This window comes from Gymnogyps californianus, chromosome 13 (assembly GCF_018139145.2).
Source record: "Gymnogyps californianus isolate 813 chromosome 13, ASM1813914v2, whole genome shotgun sequence".
Taxonomy (NCBI): Eukaryota; Metazoa; Chordata; class Aves; order Accipitriformes; family Cathartidae; genus Gymnogyps; species Gymnogyps californianus.
Window position 1 is genome coordinate 20,464,714 of NC_059483.1, and position 26,213 is coordinate 20,490,926.

A 26,213-nucleotide genomic window follows, 5' to 3' on the forward strand; every position below is an offset into this window, starting at 1 on the left:
ATCATGCAAAATCTTTACATTCACATTAAAGCAGGAGCACCTACTACTTCATGGTAACAGCCCAAGTGCACATCCATACCCTCTGGGAAATACCAACGTTCCGTTAATGATAGGCTACCCTGCCTTATACTACCATAAACAGCTCATAACCCCATACCAGAGAGACAAAGCACTGTCAATAACCACTAACTGTCCAAGAAGTGAAGATTTGAAATAAATGCCCATTCTTATCTAGTAACAGCTAAAAAGCTGAAGTCCTTAATGTTCCGTAAAAGGTTCACTGCTTATAAAGTTTACTAATGAAAAGACAGAGGAAAGGCAAATAAAGGATGAGGCAGGAAAACTTGTAGATGACTAGAGGGTAATCAAGAGCCAAAAAAAGATTTGAGGGACTTCCAGCGGAAAAGAGTGGTCAAATAGCAACGTAACAGCAAAAAGAAGTTCAATCCTAAAGAAGGTTAAGAATGAAAAATGGAAGGAAAATTTCCAAATCTTTTATCTACTTTGTAGAACACTAAGTTAACGGTTTCCACCTCAAGTAAGTGGGATAAAGGTGGACTTCAATCAAATCTTCAGTTGAAAGCACAACAAAGTAGAATGCTAGTAAAAATAGAATTGATAACAGAAAAAATCATTACATTTATATGAATCACTAGTTTAAATGTATTCTTAAACACTCATGCTATAGTAGTTACACCAATTCAGCAATTACAACACAAATAGAAGAGCTGATTCAAATTCTGCAGCTTAACTAAAAGAATAAACTCACAGTGTAATGTAGTACATTATTCTACACTAATTTAGTGGTAAGGATTAAAAGGAAACATAACAGAAAGCAAATGATTCCTTATCTGATTGAAGCTTATGCAATGGACAACAGGAACGCTGCATCTGCCAAGACTAAGACATTTAAGAAGATGGACTAAGGTCTGAACACGTGTAGAACAACTTCTATTTCCTTTTGTTAGCCTGCACCTCTCTACCCCAAAGCAGGCCAGTTCAACCAACCCACTGCTAATAAACCTACTCAGCAGCAAGGAGCTCTTGGAAGCAATTACCTATATTCTCAGTAAATCTTAATAACTCAGTTTTGCATAAGATTTCCAAACATAACAAATGCCAACAGGCGAGGAGGTTGCCACATGAAAAAATAAAATCCCTCTTGCTCTTGTTCAAACTGCCTGTGTTCCTATGACTAACCGCCAGGCACGTGTAAGAAAAATGGCCACTGGGCTTTTTGGTCTCCAAAGGCAAGGAGTTTTGGCTGAAGCTAGTTAACGGTTCTCATACTGACTCCAGAAAGTGTCCCTCAGTCTTGGACCTCATCTGAAACTTTCCTTGGGGCATGGCTTTAGCAGAGTAGTCCTTGTCCCTAGAAAGCATGGTTAATACTTTCTACATCTAAGAATTCTTTACAGGTACTCTCACGTAAGAGTTTCACCAAATTTTAGGTCCACTGTTGAAGTCAATATAATGGGAAAGCTTTGTAAAAATGTAGTGAAGTCCTAAGAGGTAGAACACTATACAGTCTTGATCTTACCCTTCCAAAGCCTTAAAAATTCTCTTGCCTTCTCACTCTTTCCTCTTGGCCATGCATTCAGACTGAGAAACTCTTTCTGCAGTCAGCATCCGTGGATACATACAACATTCATAGAAGAAACTGCAACACTATTTTGAAGATACTACCTCCACTCCCACACTTAATAAATAATCTCTAAAGGACTTTATCAACTGCTTAGCTTTTCATCATCTTCAAGGCAAATTCAGCTAGCTTTGAAGTTTAAAAAACTCTGTGACTTAAACTACATTGGCATTTTTGCATTAAGGCAGGTAAGTATCAAATGGTTCTTTCTAACTGTCTTCTGTAAGAGTTATTTTTAGAGAAGAGAGTAATTTCCTATATCAAGTCACATAAATTCATAGGATGTCTGTCACTTATGAGAAAAAAATATGTTCAACGACCCTCCGTTATTTTCAGATATCATTCTTCAGCTAGTATTTGTGGGTAATAATAACTAAAAATTTAAACACCTTGTATCTTTGGCATACTTTAACATAAACTCAAGTGGATGTCACAATGACATACAGACATTACAATATAAAATGCACCTTACACAGTTTCAGCAATGATTTCTGAATATGGACAGCAATGAAATTAACAGAATAATAGCTAACTAATGATAACACACTGGTGTTCAACAGTCTTTCCACAGAACAAGGCAGTTCAGTATCAGCAGACGGGGACAAAAACTGTCAAGAAATCAACTCCACCTTTACATTCTCCACAGATGTTATGGATAAAGGAAAGAGGGAGAAAGAGAGATTTGATATAAATCCTTCTAAGAGTCTTCTCTTATTACTTATTCCTTGTACAAGTAACTACATTCCTCTAATAAAAAAATTAGTATTTATTCCGTCTGAGCTTTCCAAACTTTAATGGGCTTCTCTCTTCTGAAAATCTGTCAGGTCCCTATAAGACAGTTAACAAATTTCACCAGAGGATGGCAGCCTATTGTTACCAATAGAAGGAAAAGTAATTCTAAAGAATAGGTAACAAAGACTGTTACTGTACAGTAACAGCCCAGTAAACGTCACAAAAACTGATTAAGCAGAGTAGCCTATTTGAGCACTAAAGTACTATTTGAGTACTTCTAAAGACTGAGTTCTGTGTCCTGCTCTACACCATTAACTTGCCAAAGGATGAAATAACCTCATCTCCCCTTCTTCCTGCCTTTCCCCAATATCAACCTACTTAATGCAGTACTTCAAAAGACAGCAATACAAAGAATAATATAGAAGTTACACAACATTAGTAGACAAATAACAAACTTAATAAGATACTGAAAGTTTAAAGAATACCAAATACTATCAAATCATGATTTTAACTTGCACCATCACCTATGTCAAGTGCATACCATGTAAATCAAAACGTACATTCAATAAAACAGGATTTCTTTCATATCCATATTGAAAAGCCAAACAAACAAAACCAAAACTTTGAAGCATTAAACCACTTCAGTTTGAGATATGTTTGTTCTGCAAGCAAGACACCTAATGAACAGTTTCGTAAAGATGCCTACGCCATGCAACCCTCAATCTTCCATCACAAAATCCCATTCCACCTCATATCCTTAATGGTATTAGTCCCAATGCAGTATCTTCTTTATTTCCTATATTTCCTTCACAGCAATATATTCATAGGTTAGAAGTATGGGTTCAGAATCAACTACTTGGTTGTCTGCAGGCTAGTGTATGAAACTCCCAGATTATCTAGGTGCTTTCTCTTGCTGCTAAACAAGTTAAAGAAGGTGAAGAAGTGTTGATTTTTCTTCCTTTTTCCAGTATCAACAGCGACTTCCTCCTCTGCCCAGCTGTCAATTTACATAAAACCTGCAGGAATTCAGCTTATCTGGCAAACTGGCTAAAAGTGTCCACTATGCTCAGAAGTACCAGGAAAGAGAAAAGGACAGATGGACAGAGAAAGAGCACAGCTACTTGGATATCACTGCATGACCTTATGGGGGAGGGGAAGAGAGTTGTAAAATCATAAAAGCACAACGAAGTATGGGCTGGATGAGCAGACAGTGAGGTGGACACCTGAACAGCAGGGAGCAGAAGGTAGCGATCTGGTGAATTCTAGTTGGAGGCCAGTAACTGGTAGTGCACCCCAGGGGTCAATACTGGCTCCAATTCTGTTCAACATCTTCATTAATGAACCAGATGATAGGGCAGATTACCCTCAGCAAGTTCACTGATGACACAAAATTGGAAGGAGCAGCTGATAGACCAGAGGGTTGTGCTGCCGTCCAGGGTGATCTCAACAGCCTGGAGAATGGGCCAACAGGAACTTCATGCAGTTCAACAAAGGGAAGTGCAAAGTCCTGTAGCTGGGGAGGAATAACCCCATGCATCGCTAAACGCCAGACTAGCTGGAAAGCAGCTTTGCAGGAAAGGACCTGGGGATCCTGGTGGACAACAAGTTGAACATGAGCCAGAAACGTGCCCTTGCGGCAAGAAGGCTAACAGTATCCTGGGCTGCATTAGAAGGACAAGGACAATCTCTTCATTCCCTGTGTTGCTGTCACTAAGTTACTCCACGAACAAGGAAGCCTGGATTCCTATGGATTTGAGCCTTACAACTCTCAGGTTCTTCCAGCTTGTTTCTACCTCACACCAACACCTCAGCATATTCTCCTACAGCTGCCTTCCACAGCTACCACCTGTTTGGCTGCCAAGTGACAGAGCTAAAAGTATGCCAAGGGGTTAGTCAACATCTGTTTCGTCTTGCCATCTGGCTGCTTACTCTAAGGAGAAGAATTTATAACTGTCTTTTCCTCAGTTGAAGTACCTCTTTGGAGCGCTTTCCTCTACTCAGCTGCTATTTTTCACAAGTTTGTAGAAAGTACCTATACATTTCCCTCTATCCTGTGTCAAATTTGGTTATAATTGGCAATGAGGATCAAAAGATACTGGGTGAAGTAAGTGACAAAGACAAAAAGTTTCCTTTCCTTAGGAAATCAAGAGATGAAAGTTTGGCTTTCTAACCATAGTAGAAACTTCCAGAAAGTTTCACATCAGCAAGTATCCCATCAAGAATTCCTGCACCAGCATTTCCCAAAAGTGAGGCAAATGCTCAAGACTAGACCAGGAGAAAAAAGTATATAAGCTAAGATATGCAAGTTTTTAACCATTCATATTGGTTTGGTAAAGTGGTAAAATAGTTCAGCTACCTAAAATAGGTTATGCTTACGAAATCTGATACAGCTTCATTGTTATGAAACTTTTAGATCATTTAACATAATTTCAAAAAGCATTTACCTATGTCCTAAGAAGCAATTTCTGCTCTCAAAGACAGCAATTACCAACATTAAAATATGTACCAAACTTGTTCAACCATAGCTGGCCATTTACTAATCTTATGATGTTTCTTTTAAAGATTAAGTTAAATCTAGAGAGTTACATCTTTCAGAGATAGGTTTCTAGCTAATATTTTGGTATTTACCACTAATAATGCTACAAGTAGTTGCATTCACTGCAATCTGTTGAAGCAACTTCAAATATCTCAGAGAAGACTGCCCAGTAAAGTTGAACAAAAACAAGAAGTCTCAACTTTAGAAGTTTGAACTATGCCAATTTGTTCTCTCCATTCCTCAAAGTTTCTGAATATTTTCCCATGTTGCCTTGATTTAAAAAAAAAAAAAAATTATATACTTCACAAGTGTTTTTTAATGACAGATTAACAAGAACCAAAAAATTGGTAACATAAGCTTTTTTCCCCCCAATAATTTCAAAGAAAAGAAGAAAATTCAAATGAAAACATTAGGAATACCACCAAACATCACTGCTCACTATTTTACAGTCTTAAGAGCGGACTCCTGGTTAAAATATTACACTATTTATCCAGAAAAACTAATGCATACCACAATAGACAAAAGAAACATTACTATTTCCATTGTATTGTGATCAGAATTTAACACCAGGATGACAATAAAAGCAATGGTAAACTAAAAATAATGAAATCATGATCCGAAGCCTACTTTTTTTCTCCTTCTCTATGTTTAGAATTTAAGATTGTTTCTTGGGGGTTTTTTTCCTCCTTTCTGGGGAGACCAGAGGTTTGAGAACAAAGCTGCTAATAGGAAACATATGGAAAAGCCCTGGAGTAAATGAAAATCTGACTCGAATTCCAAATGCCACGTATCACATACCACTGCCTAAAATTATCCGGTAAGATAAATGTAAGATTTACCCTGCATACTCAATGAATCACCTAAGATGGAAGACAGTGTTAAGTATAAAATAAACAGAAAGGTTTTCACGATATTTAAGGTATTTCTAAAACTAATCAATATTTTGAAACAAGTTGGGATGTTTTTCAAAGCTTGTGTTAGCCAATAAAAGATTAGGTCAACATAACATGCTGCCAGACAGAAAGACTTGTTGCCATTTTTCATATAAAATATGAACAGTTCTACTCAACTGAACAATGCAATTCTGGATTTAACCATTATGCTGCTATGATTGCAGTGGGAATACCATACAGCCAGGTTTTCCTATGCATGAACACTTTTTCTGTCTCAAATTCTTGTCCAGGAGAAATTTGAAGACTATGAGATTTCTGGAACAGCAGCACTGTGGATGCAGTTTTGATGAGAATCCCACACATTTCCACACACAGCTAAGTCTTGCCACAAACTCCCTGTGCATAAGCAGTAAATTTAACAAGCCTGGATGCATTAGACTAGCCCCATATTTATAGACCATCTATGCATCTTGTGCAGTGTTTCATACACCAGATTCATTATGCATGTACTACCCATCACCTATACAAAGGTTTCTATCAGAGTCAAGGGGAGCAATATTGAAATTAGTATGCTCTCTTCACAATTACATTTGCAGTAACTGTTAAGGAGTTACATTCTCTTATTATATTCAGAAGAAAGTTAAGCATGGAAAAAAATCTCTAGCTGACTGGTTGCCAAAAGATGTAAAATTTCCTGAGAGACAGAGAGGGAGCAAGTCACCGACACAAGCATGCACTTGCCTCTTAATTGTTCAGCCTGTGTTATTTCCAAGTGCTTTTTAGATATAAAGAGCAATGAAAATATTTTCCTTACAGAAACACTCTTCACAGAATACCTTAACTCCTTCCTTTCTCATTTGTGGAAAAGAAAATTGGCCTGCTGTTCTAAAAGATATTATTTTACCTAAATTTATATCCTATTTAGGCCACCAAGAAAAACATCCAGACACCACATTATTCTTCTTCTGTCACCTCTATCTTCTTTCTATTCTACAGGATGAAACAAGGAACAGACTGAATGAGTGACTCATGGGTCAGTAACAAGGCCTAATTTTTTAGCATGAAGAAAGTGAAGAAGCCACTTACGTATTAACCTGATGAGTAGATGCTCATATTCAGGAAGTGATAGAATAACCTAGTATTCTGCAAGAATAAGAGCAACTGTCTACTCATTTCTCCAGCAGCAATACTGTGATGCAGCATAATTATTACTTACTCAAGAAAAAGTTCGTGTTTAATAGCTAGAAATCAGTAATTTCATGAAAGCTTACTTAGCTTTTTGGAATGTATATTTTACATTTATATTTTAAGCAAATACATACAATTTCCATTTAGAAGTTACCCTCCTGTAAATTATTAATTTCCAATATTTTCTATTTCCCCAAATACTAGATTTCACAGGACAAAGAACTTTTATTTAACGCCATTTATAAAACGACTAACATAGAAAAAGAAAGTCAAATAACTTTCAGAAATACAGAAGTAGTAAGTAAATGTCAGTACAACAGTATAATACTTTGCTCCCATATTCACTAACTGCATAATACTGTCCTACAATAACAACCAGCAGAATCTTTATGTAATATGATAAATTTTGAGATGAAAGAATCACAGTACTTTTAGAAGTTATGTTCCATGCAAACATCTACCTAAATTGGGTAGTCAAGTTAATGGGTTTATGTTCTACCTGACAAAATACGCTCCTATATAGTGGCCTGTAAATTTGGCACATTTGATATGAAGATAAAGTCTGTTGTGATGCTATGCAGAAGAAAACATACTTCAAACCTCCATCTACCACTATCATAGCCAGATCCCATAAAGTACTTCCTTAAGCAACATGGCAAGAGATTCTTTATTTGTCATGTCGGGACCACAGTTAACAATTAGCATTTACCTATACAATATAGCAATAAACTTTTCAGAACACAAAACAGTAAGCTCACATGAGGTCAATAGGCCACTATCTCTTCTCCTTGAGACCACAATCAAGGTGAAATCTGTAGGAAATTATGCATTGGTACTACAATCCGTTGGTATTTTGGCTCTCACCGAAAAAAAAAAAATTCTTGACCAAAAGGTCTTCCTGGAAGAATTAATATTGCTGTTCAAAGCTAAATAACGTGCGTTCAGATTGAATTTCTAGAAGTCAAAACCACAATCTTTTATTTCAGAAAAGTAGAAACTAAATCTGATCTAAAACCAATCTACAATATTCTTCTTACTGCTTCCATCTAATAGATGGAAGAAAAAAAAGTAGATACTCTTTATAAAAACCTGGTATCATTATTTATGATAAAGCCATAAACACATGGAACATTGAAAAAAATAAAAGGATTCTTACCATACTAACTAAAAATCTTTGAGATGTTTTCCTTGAGCGTGTTCCATTGGAGCATACATACATAAGGCAGTATTTCATTACTCCTGTTTCAGGAATGCTTTGCCTTAGCAGTACCTGTGTATTATACATGCATACTGCCGCTTCTTGTGCTTTGCGCTTAGACCAGAAAGGGTAACACATTCTTCCCACTTTAACAGTTCCCTCCCAAAATCAGAATGCACAGGAACCTGAGAAGAGGAGAAAATGTGAGCGTGGAAAACGCATGTTAGATGTGCAATTGCTTCATAAAGTAATTTTTCTGTCTTTCTAAAGAGTACCTTTCCACTCAAACATTCCATTGTGGGTAAACCTAGTATCTAGTTCACCCATTAGCAGTTCTAAACAACTACACCAGTCATCTCTCTGTGACTGCTTTCATAACATACAGACTTATTTAGAGGTTTCAGCAATAAGCCCAGTGTTTGGCAAAGATGTGAAGGGAGTTTTGGACAGCTGTCTTGCAGTCACATAGAATATTAACATTTTTAAAGACAGCTACTACTATTGGCTCAATTCTGATAGAGTTCAATCTAATAATTCAAAGCACTGGTTTCATGTCATACCCTGACCAAGACCCAGTTAGATTTTTTAAATTTATTTTTTAAAAATAAAGTATTATGGATGTTTATATTTTGGCTACAAATAGTTGCAGGTATTACCTTCACTCTCAAAAAGTGATAGGACAAGACGAGAGTCAGGTGTCAGAAGCATGACATAAGGCAACAAGGACACTTGCTGGATTACAATGGAAGATCTGTAACCAATGCCCAGACCAACTCATCCTCCCTGATGAAATGGCCGCTAACATGAACGCTGTTTTAAGTGTGAACCATGTTCGTGTCCTCACCAGAAGCAGCCATAAGGCCTTTCAAGAATCTCAGAATGCCTAATGATAGAAGAAACAGAAGAATTCCTGCCACAGAGCACTTGGATAAAGTAAATGAGACCCTGTCTCAGCTCTGCCAAGAAGCAGCTGTGACTCACAAATTATTCAAACAGCAGAGAAATACTTCAATTTGATTACTTGCCATAAATCAAATTACATTTATTTTATATGTCAGGCAGAATATAAGTGCATGGACAAGTATCTCTCCCAAAACAGCGTTAATATTAAAGAAAACCCAAACAAAATGGAGATAAAAATGGAGAGTAACTGAAGGAAATAAAGGGTACAGAGATTATATCTTTCCTTATAAGAGAATATACGAGGGTACAGATGAATGACGTATAATACTACTTGGTGTTTCTCTGAAAGTTTCCAAGTCACAGATTCTGACTGCAGAAAAAACATACTGCAGGCCATAAATGTAATGCTGGCTGTGATACCAGCATTGCAAGGTCTTGTGCTAAAATGAGAGGATTTATTCTTTAGAAGAAAGAGGGATAATAAAAATTAAGAACCAGTTTAAGGATGATCTCAAGTTTCCAGACTATTGGAGAGAGCTGAAAGGATGCCTGGCAAAATCCTCTGCACCACAAGGCAGGACAGTTGTAAATATCTATTGCTCTGGAAATGTTCAAACAAATACATCTACCACAAAAAGAAACACATTCTATAGTCATTGTAAAAACAAGTAAGGACCTTCATTCTTAAACACACTCAAAAGAGTAAATGGGAAGCACTTTCCATCACGTACAAGGGGAAAATTTCTCCTAATGCAAAACATTTTCCTATGCATGATCATTCAGGAATTCTTTGGCAGATAACTTAGACAACTACTCCTTATCCTTGCCTGAAAGTGCTTAAAGAAAAAAAAAAAAGCTTATTTTTCTGGCTATAAACATACAATTTGCAGATTGGATACAAACATGGGAACAATCTGAAGTTGCAGGCACATTTTCTAGTTCTTTTAACAAAAATGCATGAAGTCCACAGCTATGAATGAATGAAATAAGTTAATGAATAAAGTATTAATATAAATTATTACGTTAGGGTAGAATTCATGTTATCTCTTTTAGGCATCTATCAGCTTCGGGTATTGAAGTTAGTAGTTCTGTTTGAAATAAATGAGAAGAAGTGCCTGCTTTGGAATAGACTCAATGAATGAAGTTAGTTAAAGTGGATGCTAAGAATGCTCTCCCAGTGAGCAGCAAGTTTCTAGTCAACTTCACATATTAAGATGACAGTCCTCAGATTTTGCTGTTTTGGTTTGGTTTGGTTTTTTTTTTTTAAAGACACAAGGGCATTGCCTAAGCTGCGAAAGAACCAAAAGATACACTAATATTTTTTTTAAACGGTAATTATAAAAAGTGTCATTTTATGCTATCTCAAATAAATAACACTGAATAAACTATTACAGAAGCAATAAGGACAAATACAAAAGGTACTACTCTGTTTGGACTTACCAACTTGGATTGGTACTGCTCAAGGATCTCTGCATTCTACGTTCAGCTATATCACCCCTCTCACTTCCCTCCATTCCAAAACACTTTATATTCTTTTAGTTTTATTTACAATGTTTATTACTTTTATTAATGAGTGCAAGACACCTGTCATATACTATGATCATCTATACAATTTTATATAGGACACAAATCAGGCAAAATAAAGGCTATGTTAAAGTTTGAGGTCCAATTGCTAATGCTGCCTCAAGAAAATGAATATACCTGCACCGGTAAACAGTGGTTGCAAAAACAGGCAGACGCTTCTATTTTATATTGGTATAATCACTGATATACAATCTCTGATTAAGCAGGCAACATCCCAGAACTCCACGTGGCAGGAAAACACAGCCCAAAGTCATCTATCTTGGAACAACCAAAGTAGGCTGTATGAAAATACGAAGTATAAAGAAAAGTATATTTGTTAAACAAACTATTCAATTACTAAAAATGTAAGTGTCAGCTGACAACAGTGACTCTCCTCAGAAGAGATTTATAATTTCATACAATAGTACAGGGTATTTTAGAGTGACCAGACACTATTTGCTACAGATATTATTGTCTACATGAATTTTAAACTCATTTTATTATTCCAGTATCAATTGTTTATGATTACTTGTTATTGTGGTAGTAGAAACATTATACCATGAGGACTATATTTAAATGCCTCTGCTGTAGAAAGTAAAATCCATATATCAAAAAAAAGTAATCCCTCCCAACATAGTATTACAATCTTCTACGTTTTCTAACACAGCAATATGTTCAGAAAAAAGTTACAACCCTCCTCTTCTATTAGTCTTTCAAAGTCAATTATCTATTACTGTAAATTGATATTGTCATAGCAAAAAACCTCACACCCACTCTTCCATTCAAAAAGCTTCAGTATTACAAATTTGAACATGCCAGGAGGCTTGATACTTAGCTTTTGCAGCAAAACAAATTGCAATACAAATTGTTAATTGCACATGTTCATGCACATGTTTAACCAATCATCTAATGAGATCAGGGCTTCCTAATGTATTGCTTCTAGATGCTTCTACTGAATTTAGTGCTAAAAATTCAGAGTATTACTGTTTATTAGTAGAAGTCACTCGACAATTGCCTATGGGATTACATTAATTCCCACTGTTTATATTTCAGAACAACAATAAGCACCCAATGAACCTATCACAGGGCTTGGGATACCCACTAACTTATACTGTATTCTAGTAAAAATATAGGACAATTTTTGGTTTTTTCATTCTTTTAGGACTGCATGGTCACCTGAAAAGCACATTCTTGAAACACAGCCATAAAACCTACACAAAAACATCTTTAATTTCCTCTTCAAATTCATGGTTGTAGCATGCATACTCAAGTTATAACAGACTGATAAAAATCAACTAGCAACCACAACCTGCCTTTGATTAGAAGAGTCAATGAAGAAAGTTAGTTCAGAGTATCATTTGATCAATATATGCAAAATCTACAGTCTAGCAAACCTTAGGAATTATTTTTCACAAATACTTCTTGTAAACTCAACTGTTTTCAGTTGCTCAACATGTTCTTCCTAGTAGCTCCTAGCAAAACAAAGCAACACATATAAAACAGGCTGCATAAGATGAGGGTTGCCAGAGTTTTGATCTTGTAATACCACCTACTAAATGGGAAATGAGTAGAGACCACACAACAAGGTTCAGGTCAGAGGCAACAGTAAGCCCCACACATGGCACAGCTCTGCCTTCCTTTCCTTTCTTAAACAGATTGTGTCTTGTCTCAGCTCTGCAGGACTGTTGATATGATTTGATGGCCCGTTTTCCACAACCTTTAAAAATGCATATTCGCACAGGGACATGCTCCTCGAATGACTTCCCACTGAAGAGCAGAGTAACATGAAGTCTGTAAGAGCTATTATTGAGTGCGTGCTCTGGGCTCTGGCTGGGCTGGAGGCTCTGCAAGATCAAGCAATTCAGTGTCTTGATTTGCTGAGAGTTCTACACTTCGGTAGCTGAATTTTCACATTAGTTCTGGCACAGCATAAATAAATCCAGCAGCCACTTGATAATCGGTTACTTTTGTTGATGGCAAGCACAAATAAGAAGTGCCTTTACAGATCACGTACAAGACTCATACAGGCTGCAGGTGGTCCGCTGACAGTGTTTGTGGACTGCCAGTTAAGACCTAGAAATTAGGATGCAAAGAGTTTCTGTGCCTACAATCTGACTTTGAAGTGCAGCCCAGTCTAGATGATACATGCCTAAGGCTGTTTCTTACTTAAGAAACCCACAGGCTTTATAGGGAACCAAATTACAACATTCAAACTTCCTCATTATATTTGATCATGCATTCTCTTTTCTACTGTGCAATCACTTAAGAGTAACAAACTAACATCACCAATTCTTACCTAAAGCACAGAATTCCTCCAAAGTTGTCAACGGAGGATTTTAAAATTTTGAGCTTGAGGCTTTTCTTCAGACGTCTGATAGCAGGGCCAGACCTTAGCTGAACAGCTTTCTAATTCTAGCAAGATCATGCTTCCAAGACAGTTCTCAGTTCTAACTTACACAGCTTAGCTTCATTTGATTTCCTTTAATTCTCTATTAACAATATGTACTTTTTTTCCCCCCTTTCTCTTGGCTTCATACGGACCATTATAAGTTTTGGGGAGCGCGGGTAGAAACCCAAAGAAACCCAAGAATCTTTTACAGTAAAATGGTGAATATAAGGAAAAGATCAAGCAGTATAATTTATTCCTTCTTATATCAGGGCCAGTCTCATTCACCTCAGTGCCACTGGTTATCTTCTCTACTTACTCTATGAATATTTTGGCTAAAATTTGGAAATTTCAAATTTTTTAAGTTGACTGTTACTCAACTAGTTAAACAAACCTAAAATCACAAAATATTAGAACAGTCTCCTTTCTTAAGCCTTCAGTTCAGAACCAAAGTTGAAAAAGCTAACAAGTCTCATAAGTTGAATGCAGTCAATGAAGATGGTAAAATTTCAAACTTTTTAATTTACAAAAAGGATCCATCCAAGTTTGGCTTCAGAAAATAAATCAGCTTCAAGCCAACTCTGACTTCTAGCTTGATATACATCTTGCTTTGCATCACAACTGCATAAATAAAATGATGAAAATTAAAAAATCACAAATTCAACAGTAAAAATAAGTCCTTATGAAACATTTTTTAAAACTGAAAACCAAAACATGTTGAAAACTTAATAAATTTGTCACAGCCTTTGAAACAAGAAGTCTTACATGAATGATGTTAAATTTAATCCTCTCATCATCCTCCTTGTAAGGAAATTCCTACCACACCTCAAATGAAAACTAAGAGAAGATCAAACCACACAACTTGACCAAGATCACAAAGTATAGACTTGTTTGTATCCAAGATAGCTCATGCAACAAAAAAGGAACTGAGTCTTAATATATTCCATGGCTAGATCTGCATCATCTTCTGCAGCTAAATATGCTTTAAATCAAGAGCTTTAGCCACAATTTTTCAAAAGGACTTACTCTTTTGCTCTGCCACCATGGATTTTTAAATGCATCATGACATGAAGTCTTTTGATAGCTAAAGAGGATTTGGGACACAATCAGTAGTAGAAAACGATAGAAAAATATCAGGTACGAAATTAAAATTCTAATTTAGTCCAATTTTTATCTTTAGAGAAAATAGTTTTAATTTTTGCATATGTTTTATTTAGAACTGTTAATATAACAAAGCTTCCAAAAATTTGTACCATGTTGTTTGTCTTCTGCTTAAAAAAACCCAAACTTCGTAGCAGCAAATAACATTTTACTAATTGGCATAACAAACTTGGTGGGTTTTTTTTTCAGTTATCATTATGAATGTATTCTAATTATTTTAAAAATCAGTTACTTTTGTTGTTTAGTATTATTTGGGTTTAGTGGTACAATGTAGCTATTCAACTATTTACAATACTATTAATCAAGGATTACGTAGTTTTAATTTTACTCTTTCAACCTCTCCCTTGTATTCTGTATTCTCTACATAAATACATGACTGCTTTATTTTAGTTCCAGTATTGCCAACTCCTACAATATTATTTTGGTCATGACTTCTGGTGCTTTTCTTTATAGCCCAAATGTTAGAATCATGCATGATTTATCTTCTTAAACAATGTTCTTGTCCTCAGTGTTACAGAGGAAACTTGAAAAGGTCAAGCAAATCATCAGCTTCAGGAAGCTCAAAGACTAAAAAAGAAGTAAAACTTACTATTGCATTATTTTCTCAAATATGATACCTCTAAGGCACTTATACTTTTTTAAAGAACCAGATTCTTCCTTGTGAATAGATTTTGAAATAATATAATTCTTTTACCAAATCAAAAGCATAATTAAATGCTTTTGACAAGTGATAAGATTAATCCAGAACAGTGTCTCACTTCAACAAAAAAATTGTCCTTTTTCTCCATTTTTTTGCATATATCACAGTTATTTAAGTACCATATAGCAGCAAAAGCAGATAACTGTGCCTTTTTTTCTCCCTCTTAAAAGCTACGAAAAATATTTTTCTTCAGCAAAATGGTTTATATCTCATGTCATACTTGTCTTTTTCATAGGAAGATTTATGCTCTTTCTATACAACTTAGCAAAAACATGTTGGAAACTGACTGTGAATCCTGAACTACAACTTTAAAACAACACTGTGAAGTACAACACCATACCAACAGCACTGTATAGTACAACTACTTTGCAGGAAGGAAACAGGAAACATGGATTGTGGAGGGAAAAAATGTATACAATGGAAGATGTTCATAAGAGCTTTTCTATAGCACATGCTTTCCCTCAATTTTGATAAGGTTAATTTTTTACTGTTTCTTAACTTCATCCTCCAGAGGACAAATCCTTCGCATAACTGAATCATTGTAGTTGAAACCGCACTATGAACTAACGACCTCTCTAATATTTTTTGAAGTCTTACTCTCTCAATTTTTTTTTAATGGGAACTGGTAACACTGAAAGAATCTTGTAAATAATTTTGAAGTGATTGTAACAAAAGGAGAAATCACTTCACAGACTTATGACACAGCATCTACAGTAACTGATGATGTGGCACAAAACTTTTTTTTTTTTAACTGGCAAATCAGAAGAGAGGCTAAGGCTATTATTTTGCTTTGCCTTCCCACAAGGCTCCTCACCACAAAATATGGCTTAGAGAGATCTTTTGTTCCTCCAGCTGTGTTAGGCTATTTCTCAGATGATTCCACCAGCACAATAACTTGCTGCCCTCTACAACTTGAGCTTCACAGACTTCCAAACAGTAAGTTTTCTTGGTAAGCAGGAATAAAATGAACCGATCGTGTTATTTTTGCAGTTGAGTGACTCATTGCCTGTTATATAATTTTTAGCTTTCAGCTAGTAAACTGCTTACAAATACACTTACTAAGCTTTGAGTTTATTACAGATGGTAGAGAATCATGCTTTTAAGATTTTCTATTTTCTTTCAACTTTGTAAGTATGCAGTTTATCATATTGTGTGCATCTGACTTGCTTCCCCCATTATCAAGCTTCACCTGACATGATTCTTTGTTTTAAAGCTAGTTAAATTCTTAGAAATATTTCATGAAGAAGTGTTAGTACCTCAGTGCTTTGAGACATGACCTGCAAGCCTGGTAGGACAGTTATTCTACTAAAAATGCACTCAACTACAGCCAAGGCATAAAAACCAGTCCCCCCAAATACCAGCTCCTCTCTCTCTCTCTCCATAAAACCAGCAAGAGATCTTGGTTCTTATTACTTATCATTCCATCTGAAGTGATGATAGTTCTCTTTACATTGTCTACATGACAAGTGTATCAATTGCATGAAGGCCGAAGTAAGCTTTTTCCTCAAACTGAAGAGGACTTTCCCGAGTTGTTCCTCCTGGTTTCTAGGGACTATTGCGGCACTGGGAACCGAAATTATTAATTGGAAATTTTGTGACACTTAGTAGAAGTGCTGAGAGAATAGAACCAGAAGGTGAAGCTAAAGTTCTAGACTGAAACTAAGAGGGAATAAAACAGGAATCAAAGGGAAACCAAGAACATGAAATAGGCATGGGGGACACATTGTGTAAGGATCTGTTCACCAAAAAAAAAAAAAAAAAAAAAATCAAGTTACAGGATTGAGAGACAGATTTTATACAGGTAGACACCACCTGGTCTGACTAGAAGTTAGAAATACAGTAATAAGGTATTCTCCCAACATACACTACCTGAAATCTGAAAACCAATTAATTCCTCCTGAAGCACAGTATTGCTTCTCAACCCAGCAAGTGTCTGCAAAGTTTATCAGCATAGTGCATTTATACAATGCTTGTAGTGCAAGGCTGCTCTCTGTGTAGACATATTTCTGCTATTTACTTAGATTAGCTCAGACATCTGATGATGCTGTAGGGATATGGAGACCCTGGCTTTGCTGAGAACCTACCTACAGCGGGGATCCAAACAACTGACTCCATTCAAACCTGTTTTTAAGATTTTAATCAATATGAAACTTGATTAAAGAAGCATTCAAATACAAATGATACAAAGTTAGAAATGCAAGTTAGACAATACCACAAATTATTTCACCCAGCCATTGTCATACATGGGCTGTGTGCAACACAGGAAGATTATGAGGATGCATTATATTCCATGATTTTGTTACTACTTTTTTCCTTAGAATTCTCTCTCTCTCATTCAATTTGTAGAATACATCATGCATTAGGCATCAAACACCACTATGAAGCACAGGAAATTAGCATTTGTAAGTCTCGTCTCCTTTGTTACTGGTTAACTGTGTTTGGTAAAAAATTATTAAGAACATCAAGAAAACGAAGAAGAGAGTCCCCTGATTAAGAAACATGAATGTCATTATAAAAAAACCCCTGAGAATATCTGCTTTCCTCTGCCTCAGGGTTCCCAAACTATACTGAGCAAAGTCTCTTAAAATTTTCCATGATTTATGTGCTTTGACCTGCAATGTTACATTTTGACTCATCTGTTAAGTTGAACAGCTTGACATAATTCACAACTCTAATTCTGCCAAATAATAGGGTTCCTCTGCATAAAGCGCTCTAAAAAGTTAGTTTGGCTTTGAGCATCAGAAATTTGACATGCAAAATTATCTGCCTTTCACAACATCAGTATTTTACCTCAGAAGGGTACTTTGAAGGTAAACTAGTTCATGTCTATAAAGAACATACAATTACAGAAGCATAGGAAGACTATAAAGAAAACTTCTTATCAATGAAGATTTTACATGATGTGCAGTACACAATGGTTGAACTGTATTTGATTTAATTAAATGACAGGAATGGAAAAATTAAGTTTTTATCATCATTAATGCATTGTACTGTCAGCCATGTTTTGCTGAAATAATAGAAAAACAATATAAAATGCCACAGAACATACAATCACCAATGCCATGTAAATTTCTATTTTACATAAAATACAATATTTCAAAGTAATCTATTTCACTGTTCTATTTATAGAAACAATCCTGCAATTACCTCACCTTAGTTGAGGATAGATATTTTTAACAAAAATAACTTTGTTTAAAAACAAGAACAATAGACACAAGCCATGGCTTGGATGCTTAGTAAGACTAGCAAATTTCTTCACAAGGAGTGTAGTACAACATTAACTTGGGTTATTTAGAGAGATGCTGGAATTCCACCCTTGAAGATTTTCAAGGCTCACCCATACAAAGTCTAGGCTGATCTAATCTACTGTTGGAAACACTTGGAGCACCAGGCTGGACTACATGATCGCCAAAAGTCCCTTCCAAACAACACTTCTATGATTCTATGATATTGACCACGCACCATTTGTGCAGTGCAAGTTCATAGTGAGAATAACTAATACATTTGCAAAAAAAGTTTTTATCTTGACAGAGTTTAGTAAGGCTATCTATGTGTTTCCAAAGGTCTGAGGAAGAAACATTGCTCAGGAATTCCATCTGCACCCATGTAAAACTGACTTGTAAGGCTGATGCTTAACCCATTACACTGGAAAGAATGCAACACCTCAAATGTCCAATACAAACCCCAGACCATACCACTTTTTATATAAAGTCCTTTTGCAACTTCTCTGTAATAAATTAAAGTGAGAAAGGAATGAAGAATGGGATTTTTTTCTACTCCCAACTGTTATGGTATCCTTCAGTAACAGGCACAGCACAGGCAGAAAGCTGTTCCTTGTCTGAAGTCATACAAGAAAACTTACATTTACTTCAAGGACAGTGTATTTGTTTATGGCTGTTTTCTTGGAAGATACAGATTAAAACTTGTTTTTGCTAATAATGTCACTGACTGTTGCCAAAAAAATGCACTATTCTATTTTATATTGCTTCTTCTTAAAACTGAAACTTATATGTGACTTACTTTATGACTATCTAATAAACTTATTTGTCCTTCTCATCAACAGGATACAACATACAACTTTAAATATGGGGATTCTGAGCCAGCTATCAATCATTCACCTCCTCTGGGCTGCTATGGTCTTTTGTCAATATGAAGACTATGATTTTGAGAATGAATATGATGAGGAGCCAGATCATCAACATCCACATTATATTAATCCAAATACACAAGCTGAAGTTCCTCGCTTTCCTTTTCCAGTTGAGTGCGCCAGAGAATGCTTTTGTCCACCAGCTTTTCCGTTATCAATGTACTGTGATCATCGTAAACTTAAGACAATACCAAATATCCCTAGTCACGTCCAACAACTTTATCTGCAAAACGATGATATTGAAGCTGTACCTGCAGGACCATTCACTAATGCTACCTTCTTAAGAGAAATTAACCTCAGCCACAACAAAATTAAATTTCATATGATTGACCATGGTGTTTTTGCCAAACTTTCAAACTTACTGCAACTCCATTTACAACATAATGAATTAGAAGAATTTCCATTCCCACTCCCCAGCTCTCTAGAGAGACTCCTCCTTGGTTTCAATAAGATTTCTCGGTTATCTGGAAATGCATTGGAAGGATTACCTAATATAACCATGCTTGACCTTTGCAGTAACTTTCTTGATGACTCAGTACTCAAAGGAAAACCCTTTTCAAACATGAAAAATTTAATGCAGCTCAACTTATGCAACAACAAATTACAGACTATGCCTCCTGATCTACCATCGTCACTTATGTATCTCTCTCTTGAAAATAACTCAATTTCTTATATTCCAGAAAACTATTTCAACAGACTTCCAAAAATCATTGCTCTAAGAATGTCCCACAATAACCTGCAGAACATTGCACGCAACACCTTTAATCTACCCAATCTTCTAGAACTTAATCTTGGACATAACAAATTGAAACAAGTATTCTATATTCCAAGAAGTTTGCAGCATTTGTATATTGAAGGCAATGACATCGAAAGTATGTTGATGGTTGCAATTCTTTAAAAGCAAAAAACTTAGTGGATTTTGGCATTGGTTGTGGGAGGGGGGTGAGTTCGGCATATTTTCCTTACCACCCAGAATTAAGAACTTTAAGCCTACATCAAAAAACTATCGGAAATATCTCTTTTGTTGTATCCTTGGTTTCGAGGACCTGCCATCTTACAGCTTCTCAATTAGGTCATGTATAAACCAAGCATAGAATCCAGCAGTCATCCAGATTTGCATGTTGTTCAAGAGGTATTCTGATGTCCTCCTTTGCAGAGAGGCGAGCTTAAGCTATTAGTGTTCTGAACTAACCAGTTAACATGGCACTGACCCAGGTTCATACACACTGTACTTCTCAGGAGCAAATGCAGCTATGTAGCTTTTGATCAGCTTATAGCGCAGGAAGAACATCATCCGATCTTCTTCAAGATGCAATGTAAACACATCCTCAGTTAGTTGAGACCCAACCAGTGAAATTAGAATGGATTTTATTTTTGCACCTTACCACTAATTTGCAATTTTTTGTAAAAGTTAATACCAGTTTTTCATATAACAAGCTAAAACCTTTTGAAAATTGCTTCTGATTAGGCAATTGATAAAAACATACAGAGAAAAGGAATTATGAAAATATTCCATTTATATAAAATAGTAACTACAAATTGTATGGTAGTCACATTTATTTTTTTCTTTACCCCACAACCTTATACTTTGCAAACTCCCAAATTGTTATCACTGTCATTTCCAAAACTGATTTAAAACACAGGGAAGGATGATATTAATACTATGCACCACAAAAATATTTTCCATTTTAAATTTCAAAACATAAGTTTCACTTTTGCAATAGATCTTAAATACAACTATTTTCTGTATTTTAATTAATATTTTTCTCTCTCTTACAGTCATAAATGTTACTTTGATGTGTCCATCTATTGATCCAATGAACACCAACCAATTAACCTATATACGGGTGGACCAAAATAAGCTTACAATTCCAATAAGCACATATGCATTCTTTTGCTTCCCTCACATTCGAACCATTTATTATGGTGAACAAAATGTTAATGTCAACAAGTCAACTCAGCTAAGAACACCAGTGTTTCGACGATTTTTAACACCAGAAGAATACCATGAAGCAGAAGACGATCACGAAACACATGATCATGAAACCGAAGAAGAACATGAAGCAGAAGACAACTACTTTCATCCTTACTTTCAGTGAAGTAATCATTGGTAATGAGTATATACAGAAACTTTTTCTTAGTTGTGGGGTATTCATATCCATTTTAGAACAGCTGGATAGTTTGGGATATTTAAGATACATCTGTAAAGTGGAGATAGGATTTTAGTGTAGGTAAATGTCCTATTATTGACGTAGTAAAAAACATAACACTGGGAGCAAAGAGCACTCACCTCAGCAGTAGACAGCAGTCTGATATATAACCTGGGTTGATGATGGACTTATCCTTGGGTGAGCAGCCTAAGTTGAAGAAAATTGACCTGAAAAAGCTTCTATGTTCTAAAGTGATCCAACTTGCAAAATGACTAAAATACAAATCAATGTCATGCTCAATAGGAACATGTGGATAAGGCCAAAAATCCGTCCAGCTATACATCCTACTGCTGACCACAGAAGAAAATAGACACACTAAAGAATAAGAGAGTAAGATCACAAAAATACTTCCACAAGGTTCCTCCACATCTTCCAGAAATACAGATGTTCTTCCAATTTCTAACTGGACAGGACAATCACAAACTTTGAGTTTCAAATCTTCCTCATGTTATGTTTGCAGTGTCCTGACAAGGTGTATTATAATATTTACTTCTCAGCTTGTACCTCAACTATCACAACTCTTTCAAAGGAGATTTTAGCTTATTAGTAATATAGGCAATAACCGACCTTTCATCAAAGGTCTTAGGATCTAGGGAAGAAGATGTGCATTAATACAACTGATGCATTAGTATTTACATTTTACCTATGCTTTAGCCCATATTATTTTAGAAGGTACATAATGTAATCTTTTTATTAGAATTGTTCATCAAGTAGAACAGGTACAAACAGTAGCATTCTAGGTTTTTTAAATTATTAATTTAGACTATCCCTCTGCATAGCTAATACCAATTAGCTATATTCTGCTTCAAAGTAGAACAAAAATTGCTTTAAGCAATCTAAAGAAAAGTACTGTATACTGTTTGAGCTATGCAATTATTTTTATTATGTCTCATGCCGAGAAACAGATCCAAATAACTACAGGGTAAGATAATACTATAGGGCACTTTACTGCTTTTGTTTTATTTAAATTCTTTATTTTTATTTTAGAATTTCTAAAAAGCTTCAGATAGGTTTGGCTTTTTCTCTTACAATTTCAGTTATTTTTTGAAGCCCATCTTAGTATATTTTGGTTTCTGATGCAACAACTAAAATATTAACAAAATGAAAATACTTACTGACACTTTTTTTTAATGGAAAGAAATTCCTCATAAGCCCATGAATATAACCTTTAAAAATACATAGTCTTTAAGAACACTGGTTGTAAAAATTTGTGGATACAAAATTTATTATATCATTATTAAGTTGTGGGTCTTTGGTCAACTAACTCAAAAAATCCATTCTTTCTCTCCTTCCTCTTTTTCTTAATCACATTCTGAACAGATATAATACTCATGGCAAAATATTTTATGGTCACCCCACAAATTTACAGCGCTGCAGAATTTATCTTCCTCTTTTTAAAAAAAAAAAAGTTTATTAACATTTATCAACCTCAAGTACCTCTGGCTTCATGAGGGAGGAATATATGTATGTATTCATTACTTTAAATATTCTTATCAAAAACTTACGTACAGTATGTAGACATATATTTATCTCTAACTTTATAGTTTTATTAATATAAACATGTAGCATATTAACCTTAGGGAACCTTTATAACTTTTCAACTATTTCAGATTTTAAGTGAATAGTGTACAAAATGCAAATCTAAATTAATACAGGCTTTTTTGAAAGGCTTGCTCAGCTTTAAAAAAAAAGAACATTATTCAAATATAGTACAAGTATTATATCTTTTATCACAAACTTTCTGCTTTTTAAAAACATTTACAAAGCAAAGCTTAGCTTTAGTTTTAAAGTAGAAGTAAAGATATGGACTTCGTAACAACTAGTTACATACATTTCTTAAAGTTTAAATACAAATCAAACTGAAAATTATTGAAAACTTTAGAGCTGTCTTATTACATTAAACCGATTCAGATGGAACATGAGAATCGTGTTACAATCAGAGCCATCATAACTCACATCATTCAATTAATATTATCATATCTCATCTGTGGCAAATACAATGCTATTCTTTAAAAAAGATTTTAGGATGGTCAGGGAACAAAAGACTTGCTAGCCTTATGCCTGTATTAAAGAAATGAGAAGTTATAATAAAGTACAGAATTATAGATAAATACAATCTGCTCTGGTAAGACTGGGCATGGCTTCTGTAAAAGCCATGATGTTTTTACCTTGCAAGTCTCTTGGAGTTCTCTGAAGGAATCATCAAGGATGTGGAAAAGGGAGATCCTGGTCTGAACAGCCTACAAAAAGTTCTGAAAGGTTTTGAAGGAAATTATGCTGCCACAGATTAAGAGGTGACAGCACGGACAAAATCAAATGAAACATAAGAAACAGCATAAGAATAAATGGTCAGTTTTTGCTGTGGAGGGAGCTCACTGGTGGGAGTTTTGCAAAGGGCCTGTGCTGGAACCTATTCAGTTTAATATGCTTGCAAAAGATAGACAAATCGGACTGAGAATTGAGATGACAACAAAGATTGCTAAGCGCAATGAAGAAAGACTGCAAAAGGACCTCAGGATGCTAAAATAGCTAATGCAATTCAACACTGTTAAATGAAAAGTGATATCCATGGAAAAGATACTAGCTTCAGATAAAAAACTAACAAAGCATGACCTCACCACCACCACTCAGGAGCAAGACTCAGGAGTAATAATAGGCAGTTCAATGAAAACACTGGCTTAGTACCCAGTAGCAGTAAAAAGGAAACTCAAATGCAGAGAGTAACTAGAGAAAAATGGGAAACGAGAGACATCATAATGCTGTTATAAATCTGTGGCTCACTCAGACATTAAACACACTATTGATTTCTGAGCCCTTGTCGTGGTTTAACCCCTATGCTCAGGTAGCTGGCATAATTACATATGGCATAACTAGAAAAGGATCAGAGAAAGGTAATAAGGTCACCAAAGATAAGGAATGGCTTCTATATAAACAACATTGAGTAGGCTAGAACTCGCCAGTTCAGAAAAAGAGATGGCTAAGGGGAGATACAGGAGACATCCACAAAATTATGAGTTGCATAGACAGCATGGGTCTGGGGATCAGCTGCTCCAGTACAAGAGCAAGGAGCCATCAAATGAAGCTGGTATGTACCAGGTACAAACTAGACAAACAAAAGTTTGTAAGCAGTGAGTAGTCAGCCCATTAAACTGCATGCCTGAGAACACACTGGATGCAGCAATTTTATACGTGGTTTCAAGGGAAGACTGGATAAGTAATTGTCTTTCTTGGAAGAGATCCATTACAGGTTGTTAAACAGACAAAGCACAGTAGGTACAAAAGTGCTGAGCTGAAAATAGCTGGAGAATGGAAGAAAATTGGAGACAGGATGAGACAAGAATCATACATGCTTGTCCTGTTCTCAGTCTTCCCAAAGCATCTGCTTACGGCCATTGTTGGAGACAGGATATTGTACACTAACCTTTATTTTGAATTCCACACCCAGTTCTATGTTCTTACTATCCTGGACTATGGTAACATGCTGGTATTGCTCTTCACTACTAGCAAATGCTTATTGCCTTGATATAGTTGAATTTTAAACTTTTTTTTTAAGCACTACCAACTATGGTTATATGCAAAGGCATATTCTAGCTCATTAAATTTCGGAACAGCATGTCTACAATGCTCCGTGTTGTAGTGTTTGGCAGCAGACAGTATACTGATTCAGGTATACAAAGCAGCCTAGCCATGCAAGTGTGGAGCTCTGTATAAACCAAATTATACCACTACATAACCACACAGATTTTGGTATCAAAACATATTTGCTTCATATTTGTTCTGGTATTTATTTTCAGAATATTATACAGTCTTTTTAAGCAGGAAATAAGATTCATAAACTAAGAACTAAACATGTATTAAAATGCTACTTATTTATCAGTAACAGCAAAACCTAACAAGTATCAAACAGCTTAATTAGTTTATTTACAACAGAGTCAGTAAATACAGAAACAAAGCCTGATCTGGTTTACAACACTGGGTCTGCACTAGCAATTAAGGTGAAGCACTAGGGTGGATCCGTAGAGCAAAATACTTGTGATGAGGTCATGAGACCCACTTTCTGTTTTTTGAGGGAGAGGAGCTTTACTTCAGACTAGCCCTAGCCACTAATTAAAATCCATTAGCAGCTGCAGCACATCAGGTGTACCCCTGAATACATACATCTACTGGTTTGTTACATCCAAAAAGAATAGTCCACAGACATCAAAGAGCGCTGTGATGTGAATCAAGGTGCAGTAAGTTGGGGTTATCAGGAGATTCATTTCAAAAGTGCACTCCTGATTCTAATTAAAACACTAACAGAAACATAACCAGAAACACAGCAACTGAGAAAAATGAAACCTCAGTTCTACTTTCAGCTTTGGACAAACTATTCTGAAAAAGCATGTTTTCCAAGTCTTATCTGTGCAAATGAGGATGGAATCTTCTTGAACTCTAAGCTACATATTATCAGCATTATCCAGAGTGCATAATAATTAGCATGGTTGTATTAGCACACTGTAGAACATTTTGATACCCATGTAAACCTATAGGGGAAAAGCCTCACAGATTTCTAGAAAGCATTCAGTTATGACTAAAATTTAATCCACAAAATTAAAGCTCTCAAAACTACAACAAAACTGACAAACAGATTTTTTTCACAAAATCGATACCACAAGAGGTTATTGTAAAAATCAAAATAAAGAAAGAGAAATAACAGTAGTTTAATCCAACTCTCTACATTTCTTCCTTTAGCCTCAAAACAGTGGGAATATATTTTGCCTTTTTCCATTTTTTGTTGTTGATGGTATTTAATACTTACAAGGCTTACTTTTTGAGATATTTACTTCAGTATTCTGATAATAAAAGTTACATGGATTAGGAAAGAAACTCCTTTATAGAAAACACATGGTTTACATTTCAAGTTTTCTGACTTCTTTTAACATATTCACATTCCACTGTTACAATATGAATCAAT

The 26,213-nt window shown here is 35.5% G+C and overlaps 2 protein-coding genes across 3 annotated transcripts in view; one reads left to right on the forward strand and one right to left on the reverse strand.

The window, feature by feature from the left end:
• Positions 1-26,213, reverse strand: part of CENPP (centromere protein P) — a 150,612-nt gene that overhangs the window by 87,657 nt on the left and 36,742 nt on the right. The window lies entirely within an intron of this gene.
• Positions 15,819-21,924, forward strand: OMD (osteomodulin). 2 transcript variants are annotated; one of them, XM_050904467.1, is made up of 3 exons: positions 15,819-15,838; positions 18,966-19,921; positions 20,829-21,924. In XM_050904467.1, exons 2-3 carry the CDS (start codon positions 18,988-18,990, stop codon positions 21,146-21,148), a joined length of 1,254 nt encoding a protein of 417 aa, XP_050760424.1. In that variant the 5' UTR covers positions 15,819-15,838; positions 18,966-18,987; the 3' UTR covers positions 21,149-21,924. The 2 variants fall into 2 exon arrangements, with proteins under 2 accessions (XP_050760424.1, XP_050760423.1); XM_050904466.1 differs by lacking the exon at positions 15,819-15,838 and adding an exon at positions 17,266-17,304.